We start from the raw sequence: 23,357 nt of genomic DNA, 5'->3' as shown, positions 1-23,357 counted from the left end.
TGAAATACTGAAATATTTGTCATTTCTTTAAGGAAAATATATCAGCAAATGTGGTAAACTAGTCATTGGTTTAGGGTTTTATCATTAATCAACCTAAAGGAAATGATGGCAAGGGAAGTGATTACAGCAACACCCCGTCTCTCCACCTCCAGGATCTCTGTCTTGGATAGATAAGCCACTCCTGTTGCTAATTTCAAGCAGAAAAGCAGGAAATGTGACAGTGTAGTTTTCCACTTCCATAAACAAGACGACTGCCAGGGTTAGCCGCCAGTCCTGTGCACTTCTGGGCTGAGGCTCCCAGTGAGGGAGGCAGGCACACTGACCGAGAAAGTGAGTAAGGGAGGAGAGAGAAGGGGAAAGTGAGAAGACAGGAAAGAGAGGAGGCAAAAGAGACAGACAGGAAAATCCATCAGAAGTAAAGAGAGACAGGCAGAAAGGGGAAGGCAGGGGAAGAGGGGGTAAAAGACAGACTGAATTAAAACTCAAGACTCTCTTCTTCTCTGTCAGACTCGACTTAAGTCATGGCGGAGAACAACACTAATCTGTTTCTGGAAATACTTCAGTCTTTTGATGCTGGTGAGTTTTTTTTCCCTCTCTTTAAGCTGTTCCTTTGCTGTGCAGTGCCTCTAATTTGCACTGTTGTTCTTACAGGAGCCCAAGCTTTAAAATAGTTCCAATGTGCAGCCAGATGTCTTGATCAAACAGTGGAGACCTCAGGACAAACAGCTGCTGCTATTAAACAATTCTTTTTTTTTTTTTAAATGTATGCAAAACTTTTCCTCAAATTTTAAAGAAGCAACTAAATGCTCACTCCAAATCTATACGGCAACTGGTGGTTACTTTTTCTCTAAATGTCATTTCCAGATGATTTCTGACAGGAGTCCACTTCCTTTTTAAACAAAAAAAACTGCTGTGGAAATATGGGCTGGTAGTAAAGTAGGTTTAGTCTTTTTAACGCTTAACTGAATTGAAAGGAAACTGATTTGTTTTCCCTGGCAGCCGTCCAGTGGGATTTGTCTTGGCCGCTGCATTCTCGCTTTTCTCTCAGGCACGTTTATGATGGCAGTACTTCTTCCAAAGCAAAGTGGCAATGCCCAAAAGTTTCTTAGTGTGTGGGGCTGAAATTGACTACAAAACTGTTTTCATGACAGAGGAAATGCCTTTATTATTTTGTTTCAAAGATACTGGTGACAACAGATGTTTATTGTGATCATGGTCCCATAGATTCTAATTAAAATGCCTTCTGTTCCCAGAAATCATCCAAAAATCGACACATTAGGGATTACAGCTACGTGATATAATGATATGTGGTCAATCAGTTTCAAATCATGATCGATTGTTTATTTTGCTGTCACAAAAATCTCTTTACTGCAGAATATTTCATTATTTTTGACAGTGTTTTGGATTCTTTCATACAGCATGTAATGGATGCAGATAGTGTTTTGCTTAACTTACTGTTGCCAACAAAGTTATGCGATCACGTCTGTTTTTCTGTCCATCCATCCAACCATGAGCAGGATTATCAAAATAGTACTGTACCAATTTTCATGAGACTTGTTGAGAGGGTAGGGCATGGACTAAGGCCAAGCATGTACATTTTGGAGCTGATCCATAAGAATGAGTAGAAAATAAACAGTAAAATAAGAATTGTTGATCATAGAATGAGATGTTTGTATAGGCAGGAGGGATTCGGTTGGTTACATTCTGCAATATCACGTATCAAGTACATGCTACTAAATATTACACACTGAACATTTACCAGTGGAGAACCTCATGTTAACCACAGCCAACTGGAACCGGCTGCTGAATTACAACTAAGACCCCCTAACAAAAACAAGGAAAAAATAGGTCATACTTTGAGGTTTAATAATATTGTGGAATGAAAAAAGAGCTGACAGGATTTACATCGATCCACTCCATTTAATAGACAAACTTACAAAACCAGGAGTGAAAGGGGAATTATCTGCTTTAATTAAAGTCAGTTGGACTCGACGGGGATCCGTAGAGTTTTACTAAAGAAGCAGCAGACAACAACACGAACCAAAAATGAGGTTTTCCTGACAAGCTACTTAATTTTGAAGCAAAATCCACAAAAAGTAAAACTTGAAACTATACAAAGCTTGACTGAGTTGTACTTTTTCCACATATTAACCAAACTGCTTCACTAATACTCAAAACATTACAACACAATACTTTCCCTGTCAATGGTAGTTAATCTGCTAAAACACATGCAAAAAACAATATATACAGGCCCCTCATTACAAAGGTAAGAATCTGCACTTTGATGATATTGACTGGAAACATTATGCAATCTTTTCTATCAGTAAAATAGAAAGTTGGCTAAAAAGTGTCAGACACCAGCTGTTATTGCAGTTATTTGGTTGTCAGCTATAAACTTACTCGGACACAAATGATGCTTGTATATACTGTTATACTGAAATAAATATTTGGCGGTAATTTCAGCTAAATGTGACCAACGCGCAACCAAAGACCATTTGAACTGAAGTATCTGAACAAGGTATAGCTGCAGTTACTGTGTATGTGAAGGATATTTCAGCTGAATGTTTCTACTGACTTCAGTCAAATTTGACATCATATGTGTACCCTTTATTGGCCTTTTTCGGTTGCTGCTACATTTGGCTTCAATTTATTTATTTTTTTTATTCATATTCTATGCATTCATAATCATATTTCAGGCCTATTTTGTTAACTCATATTTACCAGTTAATGTCATTAGTGCTTTATGTTTACATGCTTAGCTAAAAATGTGCACAAAGTTTCGAAATAAAAGGAGATTATATGATATAGTACCATTTATTTGCTGAATGTATAATTCAAAATGTCAATGAATGAGAAATAGGCCTTTCCATGTGATCATATTTGTACTATATGGCCCTGTGTTGTCAGAAAATACAAATGTGCTGAAGAAACAAAAAACAACCAGTCAGAAACCAAGATTTTTTAAGATCCACTAAGAATTCTGAAAATAACCAGATTTTTGGTGTCCTCACAGTTCCTCTGATCATAGCGTTCTGTGTGTCCATGGCGGTGGGTCTGGTCTTGGGGGCCCTGGTCTATGTGATCCTGACCTGGATGTCCCGTCGCAGAGCAGGCTCTGCCAGCATCACCCGCCGCCCCCCTCGCCATTCTCGCAGCTCTCCTCGCACCCGACCAGGCTTCAACCGTAACAACAGCTATGACCGACGCAGCAACAACAATTTGCTGAGTGCTGCTTTCACCTTCCAACGGCAGCCGTCCTCCCCAGATTCGGTTGACCCACTGGGACACAAATCCAGTTTTAGGGCATCGACCTTCCACCCTCTGCTCCAGTGCAGCCAAATTGCAAGAGAGGCTGAGGAGGGGAGCCAGACTACATTACCACGAACACCGACTCTGAGCACTGCATCTGGATCTGCTCAGACATCAGGCCAGGCAGCTGCCACCCCTCCTAGACCAGAGTCATTTTGGGGAAACGCTGGTCTGAGGGGTTTTCATGCTACACAGACCCCACCTCCAGCTTATGAGAGCATTATCAGAGCTTATCAGGAAACACGCACCTGAGGAGCGACACCACCAGGTTTACATGAACAGAACGAAACCTATTTACAAAAGATACTGAACTAAATGTGTCCTGACCTATTTGTCCAGGGGGAGCTTAAATGTGTACCAGTGTTTTTGACAAAAAACATTCTCTAGATGGTGAAAAATGATAACAAAGCCTGCAACTAATGTTTATCTTCAATGTTGATTAGTTTCTTGATTAATCAGTTAGTCGTGTGGTTTACATAATGTCAGAAAATGGTGAAAAAAAAGTCAATCAGTATCTCTCATCTACATGATGGCCTCAAAGGTCAAGCATGGCATTATTAATTATAATATGCTGAGTTTACTGATAGACAAGTAAAGAAACCAGAAAATATGAACATTTCAAGCAGTTGCTGATTAAATGTCTAGCAGGATTTAAGAGGGTTTAATTGCAGAAGTGGATAATAATATTCAGAACTGTGCATGATCACCTGATCATAAGAATCACTGTGTTTTCATTACCCTAGAATGGGCCTTTTATATCTACAGAGGCAGCAGGATGAATGCTTCTACAGAGATTCTACAATGGCTCAGAAACGGTTTCCTCCTCTTCATTTTACTTGTTTATAACAGGCTGCAAGCAGTGTTAATGTGTATTACTATCACTTACTATGTTGGACCAGAGTCATCAATTTAATTAAAAAGCCTAGAATACACAAACAAAGGCTGGCTTTAATGGCCTGTAACATTTTTTGTAGACACCATAGAAAGAGAGTAGGGTATCAGATAGTATCCAACTACAACTTTACCGTTACATTTAGCTAAATATCACACACTAAACCTTTAATTTGGCAGCAAACAACTTATCAACAAAGTGAATAATCACTGGAGCTCTAAAAACAACACAAAACCTAACAATCATCTGGAAGTCTTTGTTTTCTATATATGTATAGTGTGGACATGAACATACTAATCACGCCATCCACCACACAATATTGATTTAAGAATTAAAAAAGTAATGTTGCAAAGGCTGCTTAAGAACAAAGAAAACATATCAATCAGATGTCTGCATGAAGCAGCATCTGACAACGCGTGCAAGAAACTACAGATTTATTGTGTTAGCTAAGGGTATATGTGCATATGTGCCAGGCCAACATTTCATGCTTCTTCCTGGCTGATTACCTAATGCAAATATAGAAAAAAAAAAAAAAAAAAAGAGAGAGAATGATTTTGTATTTGGAGCCTAAAGAGGGACAAGTTTTGAGTATGATTTTTAAAAAATGGATTTCTAGACATCTATGCAAAATACTGGTGGAGGCAGCTTTAACTCAAATAATGCCTTATTAGCTGTCTCATAAGAAGATGTTTTCAAAGAACTGTGATTGGGTGTGCGGCATTCGTCATCGTTTACAAAGTGTGTCTGAGACTGTTTGCATCTTTCATGTGTACTGGTGCAACAAGGGGACAGAAACAAGGGGCATTATAGTCAGAGGTTTTGTTGTTTGTTTGTTTGTTTGTTTGTTTTTACTGTATTAGGCATATTATGTCTGGAGATGCAGTTTATAAGTTAATAAAATAAAAGCATGACAAATGACTTCAGAGTAAATGTTGGAGTTTGTAATATTCATGTGTTATCAAGTTACAGCTAACATGGACTTAATAACATTAAGGCGCATAAAATAAAATGTTCAACAAATGCTAAACATGTTTCTACAGCACAACTCTGGTTAACTGACTAAAATAAATATTGATTGTATTTTAAGACAGTGATGCTAATAGAGAGTACTACACTGTAGTTTTAATAACGTCATTAGTGGACACCACAAACTTAGATTACTTTTAGGTTACAAACTACCTCACACAGTGAGATGATGGAACACAGTAGTGGAAGAAGTATTTAGATACTTTGCATATGTACTAATATCTGTTCTAGGGATGTAACGATTACCAGTATAACGATAAACCGGGGTAAAATTCATGATGGTTGGTATTACCGTTTAAATTCAAATTACCATAATAACCTTGTTTGATTACCGCACTTTGAAAACTCACAGTACCGCTCATCCCCTGGAGAAGCAGCAGCATTCCAGGCGCGCATGCCAGTTTGAAATGTTTGGCCTATGAAAACATGGCTGAAGGCACCTGTAGTATTTCTTGAGCAAGAAATCTCTCCAAAGGAATAATTTCAGTTTTACAATGAAGGTATTTTTATCCCAGCTCTCAGAAAGGAAAACCATGATTAATTCAAATTATTCCCCAGCATAGATAGATAGATAGATAGATAGATAGATAGATAGATAGATAGATAGATAGATAGAGGCAGAGCCCTGTAAAGAGAGTTACAACACTTTTTGATGTCGCCGCTCCGGTGATTACGTGGTTCATGTAAGCCTGAATTATTCCAAACAAACCAAGTGCTCTCATGTTATTCTATGGGATAATTGGCTGATGTTCTGTGAAGCTGCGCTCTCACTGGCTGACGTTCGGTGACGCTGCCCTCTCATTGGCTGACGTTTTGAGACGCTGCCCTCTCATTGGCTGACGTTCTGTGACGCTGCCCTCTCATTGGCTGACATTCTGTGACGCTACGCTCTCATTGGCTGACGTTCTGTGACACTGCGCTCTCATTGGCTGACTTTCTGGATATCTCTCTCTCTCTCTCTCTCTCTCTCTCTGTGGTGACATCTTTAATCCACATTTGTATGTTTGATGTTTACATGTTAATATTTGAATGTTTCTGCCAACAGAAAGTACATTGTGCCTATTATTTTTTATTTATTTGTTTTTCAAAATACAACTTGGTTAGATAATTTCAGTGTGTGTATAAATCCTCTTTGAACATTTTGAGCACACTTTCAGCAATACCGCGATAATAATGATAACCATGACAATTTTGGTCACAATAACCGAGATATGAAATTTTCATATCTTTACATCCCTAATCTGTTCTGACAGTTACATAATGTATGGCTCTAAACAGTCTACTTTTCTTAAGCCCTGATTTCAGCTTTGTCACCATGTATTTTGTAAATTAATCCAGGGTTTTTGTTGTTGTTGTTTTTATTTATTTACTTATTTATTTGTTTTAAAACTATGAAACATTTTTATTGTCCCAAACCAAAAATAAATATTATACAAGTCTTTTGCTTTATCAGAAACTTTCAAGATCAACTACCAAGATTTTTCTGGACAGGAAGGGGATAAACTTGTAGCGTAAATGCAGCATAGTAAAAAGATAGAAGTATAAAGATGCAGAAATAGAAATACTTGATGAAAATAGGCCTACCTCAAATGTGTACTTCCCAGCAGTACTGAAGTAAAAGTTCTTTAACGGCGTGTTGGTGCAAGTTTTTTTCAGTTTGCACATAAATTCGCAGGTGTCCCTCATGCCGTGATTAGCTTGATTAAGCTTTATTTTACTGTTAACTACATTTCCCATGCATTCTCGTCGCACCGATGACGTATTATTTGTGAGGCGCATTTACCTTATAAACCGGGCGCTGCAGTTGTGAAGAACATTGCGATAGCACTTTTAACCCTCTGTGATTAAGGTAATACATTAATATAATTAACTTTACCAGGATAGTAACGTACAGCTGATCAGTTGGTGACAGGCTCTATAAATATATAATGTCAGGTAAAGCTTATGGGTACAATCTGGGTTTTCTCACAGGGTGCGGTGATGTTAGCTTAATCGCAATGAGGGATTCGTGTCAGTAGGATTACGTTAAAGTAGTAATAAACGCTATGATAATGTTTGACAGTTTAGGTCGCAGCTATTTTATATCGTTTTAAAATAATTAGCAACCAAGCAGACGTATGAGTAAACGAGCTGTTGGCCAGGGCGGTCATCTTGTTGACAGCTTAGTTAAAATTAACTTGGCTAATAACAGGTGCAGTGTCAGTTTGCTCTGAATTGTCTGACCATCTCTATAGATTATAAAATATCAGATGGACGTTTTAAACATCATTGTTAAGTAAGAAGATTGTGATTTATGCCAAGTATAAGCCTGTCTCTGCAGTACGAAACATAATTTCTGTATTTGACTGTAGTAGTTTAACAGCGTCTAGTCTTGTGTGTTGGTCTCATTAACTTAACTCAGCCCCAAAACACTGGGGGACATGCAGGCGGAGGATGTCTGTGGCTGCTCTACGATTGATCCACTATCGGAGACTGAGCACAGCTGGGCCTCCTGGAGTCAAGAGAGTGCTTCAGTGGAGAGATTTAAGTGAGTTTGACCATGAACAGCATTTGGACATTCATTCTTTATAAGCACAGAAATGTAAAGGTCTAGGAAAACTTTAGAGATGTTGATATATGCTGTCTTTAAGAAAATGGAAAATTGTGTATTCTATAAACTACTGACAAGATTTCTTCCAACTTCCACACACAAATACAGTAATTTAGAGCTTTTATTTGCAGAAAATGACAACTGGTTGAAATAATTAAAATAATAATAAAAAAGAAGTTGGGTATCCTCCATATCAGTACCACCTGTTTGACTACCACTGATGACCATGACTGTGGCTGTTTATTCTGTCACGTAAAGTCATAATGAACACACAGAATCGTATAAATTTAGTGTTGACTGAAAACCATTTGAATATTTTCTCTAACATTTTTTTCTGGTGAAATTTAGGGAAGGTTGCTAAAGTTACTGGAGCAGTTATCTTTGGGTGAGTAACTGTGGTCAGTCTCATATTTACATTCATAGCACCTCAACAATGCCAAGACAATCTGTGGAATTCATGTAACATTTGCAATGAGTGCACCACAGCTTATTCATTAACTTTCTGCAGGGGCTGTCTGTTTATCACCTATGAGGTGGTAGCCTTGGACAAGGCTGTGACCATTGACACCAGTGCAATTTTTCAAGAGAAGTACAAGTCGTACATCTACTTGAAAGCCACTCCTTCAGATGAAAAGGAGAATCTTGCTGCAGGTACTGAACATGATTCTCCCTGTCATATGCAAAACAATAACATGCCTTTAAAATATGCAGCTTGTACAGCTTTTGTTTGGGATGTTATAGTTTTTATTTTTGGGAACTCCCTTACTTCTCACATTGTTCAGTTTCATTTGGCACAGAGCAGATGGGTCATATCAAGAAAACTGCAGTGTCCAGGTGTCAGGTGACATCTGCTATCATTGCTTCCTGTCTTCTCTTCCTTCCCCTTTCTACTTTATTTTCCTGCTAGTCTGTTGACTGAACTCACTTCCACTGACCAAGGCTCACTTTTTTTTAATTACAAATAGTTACCAAAGTATATTCAGATGAAAACTAAAACCATTTCTCAATTGTTTATTTTATCTATGTGTATATATTTATGTATTTATTAATTTTTTGCCACTGTGCATTTGTTCACACAGGGCTCACTCACAAAACAAGGAGGGAACTTCATAAAGCAGCAAGGAGGTTACTGGAACTGTCCTCTAGAGTTTTACGTAGATCTCTAGATGGTAAGAAATAAAATGGTATTTCATTATGTCATCTGGAAAGTATTTCTTGTGAAATCACATAACTTCCTCAGATGATTCTAAGATTGGAAAACAGAAATTGTTGCCAGCTTAAGACTAAATATTTATTTTCTGAAAAGTGCAGATGCACACTCTTTATGTGGGGTGTGTATGTGAAGGCCACAGGAAACACCTGGGTTGTACATGCACATCCTGTTTTTTTCAATGTCACATAGTTTCTGAATTATTTTGTAGATTGTCCAGTTAATTGTAACATGCATCACCCTGTTTGTCTTATCATATTAACTTTCCATTACCGATGCTGTTTAATGTAAATTTAATACTGACTTTTTGAAGAATGTAGCGTAGTTAAAGTTTATTCACAGAACTGTACTTAAGCAAAACATCTAATAATTTGACATTTGACCTTTTTAAAAAGTAAAAGCTTCCACATTGATGACGCAAAGCTTGAATCCACAAGGTGTGTAAGTTCATAGATATTGTAATGATCTAAAGGTAGAACTGTAGATTCTGGTAGGTAGATTCAGTTGTAGAATTTCACATTGTCCTTAAGAAAATTTGGGAGAAAGTCTTTAATTTTGTGTCACTCTATGTTGTTCTGTGTTGATGTGTATTAGAGCATTTTAGCCATGTGGATGCAGACCCCCATGAGGTAGCATTATGGGTCCTGCTGAAGAGGACACAGTCATCCAACAAAGCCATCAGGATGCAGGCTGTGCAGGAGCTTGCAGACAATCACCACTGGCATGGTAAACTATCCAAAACTGGGACATATCTCTAGAGGATTCTACTCACATAAGTAAACGGAACTGGGATTAATTCACACTTATTGTCAATAATCCAGACTACCAGTACCAGACTGCAGCCCAGTTTCTAGACCAGCGGACAGCGGTGGGCTTGGCCCGGACTCCTCAGGTGGACCTGCGCTTTTTCCTGTCTCCACCCACCCTGCCTGTCCTGGAAGATGTATGTATCTCTGCACAGTCGGTCTCAATATGATCACTGTCAAACAAGGTTTCTGTAAGGCTTAAGTCTTTTAAAACTTTGGTTAGTTTACAAAGTTAACATTAGTTTTATGATATTTCATCAAGTTCAGTTTCACTTTTAAAAAGTGTGTTAGGCTAAAAAATTGTTCTTATCACTCTGTAACTAAACTAGTGTGGAACTAAAGACCACTAACGCAAGCTTATTTAGAATTTATGAGCATATCTAGATGATCAGTAGTTTGTGGGCTATTGTGGAAATTGCTATTTCTGGCACTAATGTTGAATCGTTCCTGTTGAATTTACTTGAATCTAAAAAGTACAAATTCTGTAAAATGTGGCAGTAGAACGTCACATGTTTTGTTGAAGTCTGTTGAAAATAATGAGTTGGGCGTCTGCTGCACCTTCTGTAAGAAAATCCTCAACTTGGGTGTAAAGGCACTGAGGTAAAATGGGAAAAAAACACTGAAAAAAAGCCACTAAAAATGCCTTCCACCACCTAATATTGTCACTGTGTTACCTGTTCAAAACAGTCATAATGGCATTAATGAAAATGTCATAAATAGTCTTATATTTTAACTTGTCAACTTTTTTAGACCACATAACTCTGCAGGTTCCCAGTCTGAGAGCTTTTTCCCCATCTGTATTATTCATCCTGCACAGTTTTACCTCTTAAAGCATATACCCTGACGGCTTAATGAAGACTTTTCAACAACCTTACAGGGCATGTCGGCAGAGGATGGACTGAGGCAGCTGCTGGCATCTCTGCCTCAATCTGAGGTTGACAAATGTGTTCAGTACTTCACTTCACTGGCCCTCAGAGAGAGCACACAGTCCTTGGCAGCACAACGGGTAATGAGGACAAAAAACATGGACAGAAACTGCCAACGGTCCATAAAACATCCCAAAAGGAGAAAAAAATGTTACTAAGCCTATTCTCTATGACATTTCAGGGGGGTCTTTGGTGTTTTGGTGGTAATGGACTGCCGTACGCCCAGAGCCTCACCTCGGTTCCCTCTGAGAAGGTGGAATCATTTTGCTTACAAGCACTGGTACAGCATTCAAAGGTAATCAATACATGAGTGGATTTAGAATTAAGATCCCCAGTTCCCTGTGTTTTTTACTGCACAGTAATCATTAATTAAACACAAAGTAAGTTAAGTTGCATACAGCCCTGTATTTGCATGGTTTAAAAATCACATAAATCCCAAATATACCGCATCCTGTGTTTAACTTGGTTAATGTACAGTTAAAAGCTGCCATTACCTTGTTAACTGAATATAAACATAGATTAAATCATTATCTCATCTCCTGCTGCTGTCACCACATTCAGATGTAGAGCTCCTGTTCTGATGTTAATACTCTGTTGGATAAGATTCTTGTCTCATGCTCAGGTCCAGAGTCATTGTGATCACATAGTTGCAAATGGAGGTCTACAGCTTCTTCAGAGAGAGTATCAGCTCCGTAGAAACTCCCTGAAGATTCAAAGGAACATTGTACGCATCATTGGAAACTTGGCGCTGAATGAAAGTGTTCACCAGGCCATAGTGCAGTCAGGTAAGCCTGCAACACTTACTTCATCTATTTTCTGTGTGTGTTACAGATGGGAAATTATCTGTTCTGGTGTGTAACTTATCCTTATCTTAATGACAACTAAGTGTGGAGGGGGAAAAAAATCAGATTTATTGTGGGTTTAAAAAACAACTAAAACAACAATATCTTTAATTTGTATTCATCAATTTACTTCATACATAAGTTTAGCATTTTGGCTTGATATGAAATCAATCTTTTCTTGCTCTTCTAGTTTTCCAGCAGCAGATGACAGTATGATATGCATCTGTGTTGCCAATGTCAACAGCTGGCATCATGGTAGTCAAAGTCAGTAAAGTCTTATTTTTAAATACTTTAGGCTCTCCTCAGCTCCCTATTTTTCAACTCATCGACTCCTCGATATTCAATTGTGGTGCGAATATCAATCTTGGTACACCATCTTGGCCAGAGGAGCTATGACTGAGGATATACAGGTGTAGCTTTGCAGAAGTTTACAGCAGTTGCACCAATGATGTGTATAAGAGGTGTGACATGTCTGGATTATAAAAACCATGACAGGAGCAGGACTTTAAAATTAAAGTATTCTTCAATCTGAAGTTTCATTACTTATTTACAATGATCAGATGCAGGATCAAACTTGCTAAATAAAAAAAAAAAAAAAGTCACTTCCCTACATCAGCCACTTGCATATTATCACATGCTACGTACTGAATTAAAAGTTAATCATTAGTTTACATCGACATTCATTTGTCAGATCATAAAATACAGCAGTAACTGTAACTAAATTACAGATAGATTATGCAGCTGGTACACATTTATCTTGCATCTGTTACAAATGACAGCTCTAAGGTGGAAATGCCCCATGTCAATAAATGTCTGTGGACTCGCCTCCTCTCAATTTCTCACCCCTCCCACCAGAGATGTAAGTGGAAGAGTCCAGGCAAGGACTCAAGGAGCTACATACAACTTGAGATCTGAGAAGGCGGTTTTGAATACCTAACACAACAAAACAAGATTAGATCCAAAAATGTATACACTTGCTAACAATACCAACCTGTTGTCAACCCAGATATACTTTACAGTATTAATAATTGGTCAAATATGAATGTGTGTTTGTGTGTTTTGTTTTTATTTTTCATTTCAAATGTCCAAATTGAAAACTGACCAGCAAGTTACACTGGATCTGATCTTTTTCTTTCCCTTCACCTTCAGGCTGGGTGTCTGTTCTGGCTGAGATGATGCAGTCCCCTCATGTCATGCAGGCTTCTCATGCAGCTCGTGCTCTCGCCAACCTAGACAGAGAAACATTACAGGAGAAATATCAAGACGGAATCTATATCCTCCATCCGCAAACACGCAACAAGTAGGAACATGTCAAACTTTAAAAAATATAATGCATGAATCTCTTTTCAGTTACTGCTTTCTATTTAGAATGTACACTACATTTGACAGTACATTAACTTTCAGGCAACCAATCAAAGCAGACGTGCTGTTCATTCATGGGATATTAGGGGCGGCCTTTAAGACCTGGAGACAAAAGGACCGCAGTATTTTAGAAGAAGGGGACAATGAAAGCAGCGATGACTACACAGAGTGCTGGCCAAAGGTCAGAAGTCTATCCATGTTTTCTCCACTCTATAATTGTTAAACTGTCTTATTTTCCAATAGGAGTCTTAAGATCGTTTGAAGTTTTTAAATCAGCCTTTGAATTATCTATTTGTCTTATATGTCGTCTTAAATTAACAGTCATGGTTGGCCGCTGATTGTCCAAATCTGAGAATACTATCAGTGGAATATGACAGTCACCTCAGTGACTGGATGTCAAAGTGTCCTGCTGAGAATCAGAGGTGAGGAATGTGTAGTTTTTTCAAGTTCTCTTGTTTGAGCATAGAAAAATTAAAAATCAGTAACAGTTCCTGTTCATTTTGCTCATTGATGACTAATGATCCACAAGCTGGTACTTTTAGATAAATAAAAGTTGTATTTTGCCTGATGCCAAATTTTACATTTCATATCACCCTGCCCCATCCCTCTGGAATGAATGATGTATTCTTTGTTCTTCTGTTGCTTTAGGAAGTCGTTGGCCTTCAGAAGTCAAGAGCTGCTTCAGAAGTTAAAGGTGGCAGGAGTTGGACAGAGGCCTGTGGTCTGGGTTGCACACAGTATGGGAGGTATGTCCTGACTGAATACGATGTCTGTGGAATTACCTTAAAAAACATGTTTATAAAATTAAATTATTGTCAAAGGTCACTGTAATATTTCAATGTGCTGTTTGTGTACTTCATAAATAAAATATTTTATCCTTTTCAGAGTTTGTCCTTAAATTTATGTTTGATTTTTCCATCAGGGTTGCTTGTTAAAAAAATGCTGCTGGATGCAGCAGAGGACCCCGATATGCAAGAGCTGTTAAAGAACACCAAAGGCATCATGTTCTATAGTGTTCCTCACCATGGCACCTTTATGGCTGAGTACTCTGTCAACGTCAGATATCTCCTTTTCCCCTCCATAGAAGTCAGAGAACTTTGTAAAGGTCAGTGAGTAAAACTAACTTTGTGCTCTAGGAATGTGTCTCTTAAACAGAAACCCTTAGTAATGTCTAACTGTTCTTTGCATTTTAAGATTCACCAGCACTTCGCAATCTAAATGAGACCTTTCTAGACATGGCCAAAGAAAAGGAATTTAAGGTGCTGAGCTTTGCAGAGACTCTTCCAACTAACATTGGTCCGATGATCAAGATCCTGGTGGTACCAACACAGTCAGCAGGTAGGGAAACAAATGCACAATCACATATCTACCCTTTTTTTTTTTTTTCGCTCTAATAGAATCACAGATGCACTGTAAATTTGACTCAGTAATTTACTGGTCTTTGTGGTAATGGTGCCAGGTCTTAACTTAGCAGTCACCTCTGTTACTGCCATATATTAGATGTCAGGGATTTAATGCAAGTCATTTTTGGTTTGTACAAAAAAAACTGTTCAGTAATCTCAAACATCTTATTTTGAGATTTGAGTTCTAGAGCAATTTTAGAGAAAATGCAAATAGAATAGCCAAAGGCTTTAATATGACCAAATATTCAAATTTTCAGTAAAGGAACGTTACAAAAATGTTTCTGTCAGTTATTATTCTCAGGAAGAAACTCTGAATCAACCAGAATTGGAAGCATGACTCTTTGAAAGACTTAAAATGTGTGCTTCTTTAAACAGACAAAAGCATATAGAGCACTCACTCAGAGTTGTATGACAAACAGATACTTGTCTGTGATCTTATTCTTTTAAGCTCTTGCCTCAAACCTGCTCTGGTTTCAGATCTTGGCATTGGGGAGCTCATTGAGGTGGACGTAGATCATCTCAACATCTGCAAGCCAGAGAAGAAGGACTCATTCCTGTACAGGCGAAGTCTCCAGTTCATTCAGGATGCACTGCACTCTTACATCAGTCACTGACTGAAATACATGAACACCAACACCCCAACCCAACTTATACTTGAATTGGGGAGAGCACTTACACCCCTCGCAAGCAGATGTTAACATAACTGCCTCTTCTTGTTGCACATAGACATTTATAACATTAATGTGATTATTAATGGTAATTTAACATAACATATTGATATTTGAAGAGTTGGGAAAAAAAAATCTGGGTGCTTTCTTTTTAGTTCTAGTCACAATCCTAGAATTGGTCACTGCCCCCTTTAACAGATACTACTATTATTATTTCTAAAAGTTATTTTCCCTCATGATCTTAGACTTACCAGTTTTAACATGTTACATGTAATATTCATCCTGTACTTTCTTCAAGATGTGCTAATATCCTGGCATCTACTACTTAGTGCTCAAGCCATGGTTTGAAATATTTTTTATATTTATGTATATTTTATTCAAATTATAGTATAACAGTTGTATTTTGTGCCAAATGCTGTATATTCCCTTCTGAGCCTTACCTCAAATGGACCTATATTACAGTAACATTTCAGATTGCTTTATTTATTTTTATGCGACTAATTAACAAAATGTTTTATAATGTTGTGTGTTTGCAGCCCACATTTCCATTAGCAAAGCTGACACAGAATAAATGTTTAAAGATCAAGGCTTCACTTGAGTACTGAACTCCTCATCTGACTTATTTTTTTGTGTTATTTTTCTTAGTACAACAGGGATATAAAACGTCAATTTTTCTGCTGGTGTGACTGGCAGTGAGAGCACAGATACAGTGATACAACTATATGACGCTGCTGTGTCCTTCATAACAATCATATCAAATTCTTGTTTATATTATGGTCTCTGTACCAGCTATTGTAGAACATTTTATATGGTTTTAACATAAACGTCATAAACCTTCAGGAACATCCACAAATGAGCCATCTACTCAGTTTATTAAGTTTTATAATAAATAGCTATGGAAGAATGCTGTTTTTTACACTTCATAGGCAGCTGTTTCAGTAAAATGAATACTTTTGTTTATTCTAGTAACTGTTGACAACATTTCTGCCAAATCCCAACCAAAATTACTCAGGTCACTCAAAAAGGTATGCAGAAATGATACCTGGTTTGACTGAGTCGTGTTTTTACTACAATACTATTATTACACAAGTAGGAAAACACTGGATATTTGTTACTGTGATCACTCATCTCTGCAAATAAATGCTTTAAATGATAGATGAGTCAATAAATCAGTACTTGATTGGATAAATCTTAAATTACTCCATCAGCCTTTCACATTGTTTGTTTAAGCAATACTAGCTCAAAAATGCAAGTAGCTTGGCATTGTTAGACAGCTTGTCTTATCCATACAACCAATTCCAATAGTTCAGCTGTGGAAATTTGGAGACTAGTGCGAGTCAGAGTGTATCATCATAATATTTGTCTATATAATCGATGTTTATTAATTATTGATTACATCATCTATATTATTATTATCATCTATATTATTATTATCATCTATATTATTATTATTATTATTAATAATAATAATAATAATAATAATAATAATAATAATAAATTAGCACTAAATTGTATAAAAACATTGGTTAACTGCAAAAAACAAATTAAAACATTTTGACAGCGGTATATGTACAATCGCTACTTGAACAATGTTGTCCCTCGGTACTCGCCGTATCCATACACATTGTTAGTAGCTATGCGCTTACAGTCAACCACAATTGTCCAAATTTTTAAAAATTTATTCACAGCACGTTTAGTAGTCACTTCATCACTTCTTGGCTTTAAGGTAAGTTTTAAGAATGAGTTCCGAACAGTTCTTGCTCTGTCGCAGTCTTAAAGAAGCAAAATAACTCCTGAATCATACAATAGGTAGTTCTACTAGCACTGCTAATGCTAACAGCTAACCAGGTTTACTAGCATTTCTACTCGTGATTCTGCCACTCAAGTGACTTTTGTTCGTTTCACAGCAAGTTTTGAGGATTTAGTTTAACCGTCACTTAATTGGAATCTGTCAGCATGGTCAACGTACACAAAGGTGTCCTGATAGAGTGGTAAGCAAGTCTCCATGAACTCTTCATCTTGGCAAAATGAGAATTTATGCTAACGTTGCACGAAGATGAAACTCATATTGTCCCTAAACATATAAACCTGTACATTCTCACAGTTGTGTATAAATAAATTAATTCTCTGTGTGTGTGTTTTTCACTGCTGTACTTGATGGATCAGTGACCCTGCCATGAAGCAGTTCCTCCTCTACTTAGATGAAACTATGGCCTTGGGAAAGAAGTTCATCCTCAACGACTTGGACGACACACACGTCTTCATCTTGGCAGAGGTGGTTCAGACCCTCCAGGAAAGAGTCGGAGAATTAATGGACCAGAATTCATTCCCTATCACACAGAAATAACACCACCCTTTAAGGACTGTCTATTTTTAGACTCAGGGCTCCTTGTTTTTTCTTTAAATAGGTTTATTTTAAATTATTTGCACCGGTATAACAACTTTCTGAAAGGAAGTGCTATCACTTGTAAATGTGGAAAAATACATTTTGCTTCACAAATGCATTGGGATGGAGTGCCATTTGTACTGCCGTGGGTTCTGTTTGTTTTCAGGAATTGTTTGATTGTATGTCATCAGTTTCTTGATTTTATGATTATATACCAGTGTTTGTGCACGTTACAGGCTGTTTCATCAAGATAAAACTCATAATGTGCAACACATCACAGTTTGTGTTGTATTGAAAAATTATAAAAGGTAGCACGTCTGATTTCCAAGTTAAATCATATTTGACCAATTGTGATGATATTATTTAAGATCATGAGCAGTATGTAATATAGACTTACCACTACGTCCATGACTATACTGAAGTTAACTGGTTTGCACTCGTCCTTGAAGTTCTATATGATTAAGAAAACCATGATGCCTGCCAGACAAGATGTGCTACACAAACTGTCCCATGCATACTCAACACAATGGCTCTCATTTATCAGTCTATCGAAAACACCGACACAGGTTTGTGTCTCAGAAATCATTAAGACAACATTCAGGTGTGATTCATGGTCATATTCTGCCAGTACCAATCAACAACCACCTGGCTTTAATAAATCCAGCAGCCAGAAATAATCACATTAAAATATCACCTGTTTATACTGCTTCTGCCTCTTAAGTTACATCGTAGCAATTGTTCCAACCCTAAAACCCTGTTTAAGAACCTCAAACCTGACTGTTATGAACTGAACTCTTACCACAATCTCTGTGTTAAAAACTTCGATACACCTTCCTTCTTTATGTAAGCACGTGACTTGGGTTAACTAAGTGTCTTAATGAAATTTATTTGTGTAATAACTTTTGAGTTTCATTGTTGGGGTCTAATAAATGTTTGTAGTTTACCATGACATTTAAATACAGTATTTTTGTGTTTAGATGTATTTCTAGTATCCTTATGGCCTGTAATTGATAGTTAACATGATTTACAGATAGGTTGTGTAAGACCTGATCTGCTCAAGTTGTCATTACTGCTCTGTGCTGTAGATTGTTACTAGTCTGGGACTTCTTTAATAGTTTAAAGATGTTTAAAGCAGAGGAACCAGTTGGAATGTGACATTTCTGCGAGTTTACTGATGAGACTAATATACTTAAATCAGAGAACAGAATCTAAAAACTGAAATGATCCTTGTTAAAATTATGACATGCCTCTCAGAATTACATTATCTATGTCATTTGTTTTAAACAGTAAGACAGCAATACAACAGAATAATACATATAGATATCACAAATTATCAAATTCTTTTCGGAGGAAACAAATACTACATCCGTGTTGACGTCTATCTTTAACTAACTCTTACTATTTGAAATGCAGAGGACGTGGTGCAGCGTTCCTGGAAGCACCGGCAAGTTGGTCACGGGTTGGTGACCAACGCCCGCTTTTTTTTTTTCTTTTTTTATGAAATTGGTAAATCAAAGGAAGCGATTCATACATGAACGAACCGAACTTCCATCACTAGACAGAATGAATAACTGTTGGCTGATTGTTTTCAAATATTACTGACTGTGGCGTCATCTGGTGGCAGAAGCCAAGCTTCTTATTATTTACTCCGTTATATATATATGGTGAAGTGCCCGTGCGCTCACTGAATACCGCACTCCAATCTCTACATAGAAGAAATACTCTTATCTTGTACATTTGTAGGGGGGTGCACCGTTCCTGGAAGTACTGCAATACCAGGTCGATGCGTGGAGTGGACGGAGCAAGCCCCTATTCCATCTCCCTATTCCAAAAATCAATTTAATATATGGTCCCCGGATAGGGGACGTATCAGATATTAAACTGATAAGAACAGATACTACACTTGATCTTAGCCAAAAGGCCGAGAAGCGATAACACGAAAACTGTTGCAGTGTGATAGTCCTTTTTTTCACTGTAGTACTGACTCCTGGTTCAGACTAGTCTCTCTCTCTCTCTCTCTCTCTCTCTCTCTCTCTCTCTCTCTCTCTCACACACACACACACACACACTCATTCACACACACACACTTTTGTCCCGTCGTGGTTTAACCGCTGTACGTCAGCGCCAGTTAAGTTTGACTTAACAAACACAGCAAACGAACCAAAAACAAGTAATTTAAACCTGAAGACTAGTCTGTAAAAAGCACAATAATGCATCTTCACACTATTTAGTCACAGACGTGATGTTGTCGTGAATAAAATTAACTACGTTCGCTGTCACGTGACAAGCTACTGCCCAATGAGCGATTCCGACGAATAACTGCCTATATCTGACGGTTATCTGCAGTTATGAACATTAACCACTGTTTATACATTATATATAATCATTCGAACCTCACTGGCCATGAGACAATCCACTGTGACCCAGCAGATTGTAAATGAGGAAAAGTACGACAGATTAAAGTATTTCCAAAACATGGTAAATCACACAAAAATGTAAAGAAACAAACGTGAAAAAAAATAAAATAAATAAATAATAATAATAATATCCCTCTGTCATAATATTTAACAGTTGGTTTGTTTGTTCTTCTGACCAAAAATGTAGACTTTTCTTTGGTGCGTCCACCTCTTACAGAGACTCTCTTCCTTTAGTCCAGTGGGCTGTAAACCAGGGCTGTGTGTTAATGTAAATGTGCAATTTCTATTCATTTGCTGGACACACTGTAGAAATGTCCAAAGAATTCTCATAAAACCACAACAATTTGGGCATATCGCACATATCTCAGTTGGAAAACATCTTTGGAAAATTCATCCTGAAAAAGGCATACTTTAGACTATCTAAACAGAACAAGTTGTTTCAGGACATCTTGCATCTTTTATGGCAGCTACTGCATGTCTTTGTCCAATGTTGATCAGAAGATAATCTGTTTGAAGATAGCATTAAAACAACAAAAAGCTGTTTTAACTCATAAAGACCCAGCGCTACTCTTGTGGAGGTTTGCAAATTAATTTTTCTCTAGAAATTGTTTTCATATTATTCTCTGTATTTTGTTTTTTTTTTCAGTGAAATCATGTGTATTCCTATAGTTAACTCACTGATCATGTAGATGTTCATAAAAGCACAAATTAAAGCTGAGGGTTACTATATCAGAAACAGAGAAAACTGAAGAAAAAGTGACTTTTTTCTGCAAAATATATCAATATCTGTATGTAAAACCAAGCGTCTCCACTCGCTCTTATTGATCCAACTCCATGTGTTTTACTGGTGAATGTTGTAGAAGATGATGGTGTTTCCATGTTCACTCCGGAGCCTCTGAATGTCCAAATGGGTCATATCTGCTGACCATGAAAAGATGACAAACTGCATTTTACAATTATATGCATGTATTGACACTATGAGTGGATTGACAAGTATTCTACATTTTAGATCAGAAGATGGTTTTGGTTGGTGGTGGATGTTTGAGTCTTTATGGGTTAATAACACTTTTCGACCTAGTAGAATGAGTCAGAATTTTGCAACTTAATTTGTCAGTTTTGAAATGAAGAAATGAAGAATTGAATGAAGAAAAGGGTTAAAAGTCGGATTTATGTGTGTAAAAAAACATGTTGTTTTCCAAGCTTTTTAAAGCTCTGTTGTGCTGAACTACTGTTGTGTTTCCTTGTACTGTGGTATTCTGCATTCCAATCAGCTGATATGATTTATGGATGGTAATTTAGATGTCATAGCAGCGCATTGTAAACTGTGGACTCTAGATAATGTGTTGATCATAGATGCACAAATAAATATAAATACTTCATGTCAATGTGCAAATACCTTGAAGCTGTAAACATACAGTATAAGCCTATGTGTTCTAAATGTGGAAAATAAAGGGGAAAAAAAGATGTCACATATATGTAAAATAATGCATTGTTCATGTCCATATCTTCACTTTCACTGGAGGTTACAACATGTAGCCACTCTGACTTTTCATTTTTCAATTTTTCAGTATAATAACAGAAAATAACAGTAATGACACAATATTAAACCAATCAATCAATTAAACAAATTTCATTTATATAGTGCCAAATCATAGCAAAAGTTATCTCATGACACTTTATCGAGTTGGTCGGAACCAGACTAAGCCAGTTTACAGAAACTCAACAGAATCCTCTTATTCTTACCACTTGATAACTTGTTCTCCTAAAATCCAACATTTCTTCACAGCTTGCTGGTTGTAAATAAAGTTAAAAGTGCCCATATTATGAAAGTCACTGTGATAGTTGATGCTTTTTGTTGACCCACTGTTGTGTATCTGTACTTATACTGTGGTCAGCCGATGTGATTTACAGACAGGAAATGAAATGCCAGTGTTTGCTGATGGAAGAAAAACAACTCTTCCCCCAAGAGTTGTTACAAAACAGATGGAATCTTAATGGGTTATATTGAATTCCTATTCCTATTCCAATTCCTTTTTATTTATTTTGCAAAAATGTGCCAATGCTGACACACTATTAATGCCAGTTGTGTTCTGCTGTCCTGCAGTGATGTGAGGAATTATTTGTTTCCACAGCTCCAACTAAAAACCCAGATTTGTATTTGGTTCTCTGACGTGGATATAATGAATTGGAATTTTATTGTGGAAATGGTTCAGAATATCACAAGATAAAATACAATGTACCCTAACAACTAATCTAACATGTATCCTGCCCTGCACAGACTCTAAGCAATATGTTGGCAAAACAATCCAATTTGCAAAATGCACAATGAACACACATCACAAAGGGTAATATTAACAGTAAGGCCACTCACACATCACAGCTATGCCCTGCAACAGAATCCAAAACTCCAGCATTTCACCTGACCCATAAGATCCGATCTTTCACCTCATGAAAAATGGTCAGTCACAATTTAAGTGCAGCACAGATGGAAAACATTCTCTTACCTAAAAAGGGCTTTTACTTGGGTTCAGCTTTATAGAATCCAAGAGTTAGTGAATGCTCCTTAACGTACGCCCCAACTTAATGCATAATTTTAACCAAGAATAATTATGATGTTGATGTCAACTTTTTTTCCTACTGAAGTTGTTGGTGCCCACACGTTTGGATTGCAGACCTTTGACAACAGCGCCCCCTATTGGCAACACCAGAAGATGCACAACATAGTAATAATTTTGTACAATCTTATTGGTGATCTTTTACAAAACTGAATCATAAATAGTGGAAATATTTGCAATTTAAAGACATTGTAATGAGTGTTGCAAAAAAAAAAAAAAAAAAGTTTTCCAGATGACTGTTATGTTTTCTGTCGAATTTTTACCGGAATCTTAAGCGTTCAAGAAAACATGAGAACAACGAAGTCATCCATTTACAGGACAGTAGTACAGATAATTCAGTCATCAATCAATTGAATGAATTCGCTAGATTTACATTTAACAACCACATTTCAACTGCTATGTTACAGGAACTGCTTATACTACATATGCCTTGTATAAGGAAAACTCAAAGTCTGCCCCTGCTGTTCACATGTGCAAACATGACTTGGAACCTGTTGGGAGATGAGTATCTCAGGTAAGCTGCTTTGCATAATTTTTTTTTTTCCACTTTACATGTTTGTAAAAAAATAATACTTGCTTGTTAAGTACTTTGGGATTCTACCCCATAGTTTGACACTGGTTTATTTCTTTTACTTTAGCGGTTTTCATAAAGTTGATCCGTCAAATCCAGGCCTGAGCTAAGAGTGTGAGGAGATGCAGGCTTTTAAGCTAACTAATTAAGACGTCATTAGTTGATAATATATCACTTTATGATCATTTTTGTATCCATTGGCCAAGAACCAGTAATTCATATTGTTTTAATGCAATTTGGCCCACAGTGTGGTCAGCATATTTACTAAATATAAGGAAAACCAAAGTTTTCGGCCTACTGTATAGCACATCAATTAAGCCACCCAGCAATTAAT

General features: G+C 37.1%; 3 protein-coding genes and 1 non-coding gene across 10 annotated transcripts; 3 read left to right on the top strand and 1 right to left on the bottom strand.

Moving 5' to 3' along the window:
- Nucleotides 1-282: 282 nt before the first annotated feature.
- On the top strand, nt 283-5,119 carry myct1a (myc target 1a). Its single transcript, XM_030128038.1, has 3 exons — nt 283-330; nt 508-576; nt 3,014-5,119. Exons 2-3 carry the CDS (start codon nt 522-524, stop codon nt 3,559-3,561), a joined length of 603 nt encoding a protein of 200 aa, XP_029983898.1. The 5' UTR covers nt 283-330; nt 508-521; the 3' UTR covers nt 3,562-5,119.
- Nucleotides 5,120-6,972: 1,853 nt separating this feature from the next.
- serac1 (serine active site containing 1) lies at nt 6,973-15,629 on the top strand. 6 transcript variants are annotated; one of them, XM_030128028.1, is made up of 18 exons: nt 6,973-7,076; nt 7,629-7,754; nt 8,166-8,202; nt 8,326-8,468; nt 8,897-8,986; nt 9,423-9,464; nt 9,622-9,753; nt 9,849-9,970; nt 10,711-10,839; nt 10,941-11,054; nt 11,382-11,544; nt 12,751-12,901; nt 13,006-13,144; nt 13,285-13,385; nt 13,612-13,709; nt 13,886-14,068; nt 14,158-14,301; nt 14,844-15,629. In XM_030128028.1, exons 2-18 carry the CDS (start codon nt 7,661-7,663, stop codon nt 14,978-14,980), a joined length of 2,019 nt encoding a protein of 672 aa, XP_029983888.1. In that variant the 5' UTR covers nt 6,973-7,076; nt 7,629-7,660; the 3' UTR covers nt 14,981-15,629. The 6 variants fall into 6 exon arrangements, with proteins under 6 accessions (XP_029983888.1, XP_029983890.1, XP_029983889.1 ...); XM_030128030.1 differs by having other exon boundaries at nt 6,986-7,067; XM_030128029.1 differs by having other exon boundaries at nt 6,999-7,076; nt 7,620-7,754.
- Nucleotides 15,630-16,637: 1,008 nt separating this feature from the next.
- Nucleotides 16,638-18,119, top strand: gtf2h5 (general transcription factor IIH, polypeptide 5). Of its 2 annotated transcripts, none has more exons than XM_030128042.1 (3): nt 16,638-16,760; nt 16,945-17,025; nt 17,201-18,119. In XM_030128042.1, the coding sequence occupies exons 2-3, from the start codon at nt 16,991-16,993 to the stop codon at nt 17,379-17,381; spliced, it is 216 nt and encodes a 71-aa protein (XP_029983902.1). In that variant the 5' UTR covers nt 16,638-16,760; nt 16,945-16,990; the 3' UTR covers nt 17,382-18,119. The 2 variants fall into 2 exon arrangements, with proteins under 2 accessions (XP_029983902.1, XP_029983901.1); XM_030128041.1 differs by having other exon boundaries at nt 16,942-17,025.
- A 1,043-nt stretch (nt 18,120-19,162) lies between these two features.
- Nucleotides 19,163-19,353, bottom strand: LOC115415686 (U2 spliceosomal RNA). The gene has a single exon (XR_003934860.1). It is a non-coding gene; the product is annotated as a U2 spliceosomal RNA (small nuclear RNA).
- Nucleotides 19,354-23,357: the final 4,004 nt, after the last annotated feature.

This window comes from Sphaeramia orbicularis, chromosome 24, assembly GCF_902148855.1.
Source record: "Sphaeramia orbicularis chromosome 24, fSphaOr1.1, whole genome shotgun sequence".
Taxonomy (NCBI): Eukaryota; Metazoa; Chordata; class Actinopteri; order Kurtiformes; family Apogonidae; genus Sphaeramia; species Sphaeramia orbicularis.
The sequence above is the reverse complement of the archived record's forward strand: the minus strand, read 5'-3'. Positions and strand labels throughout refer to the sequence as shown.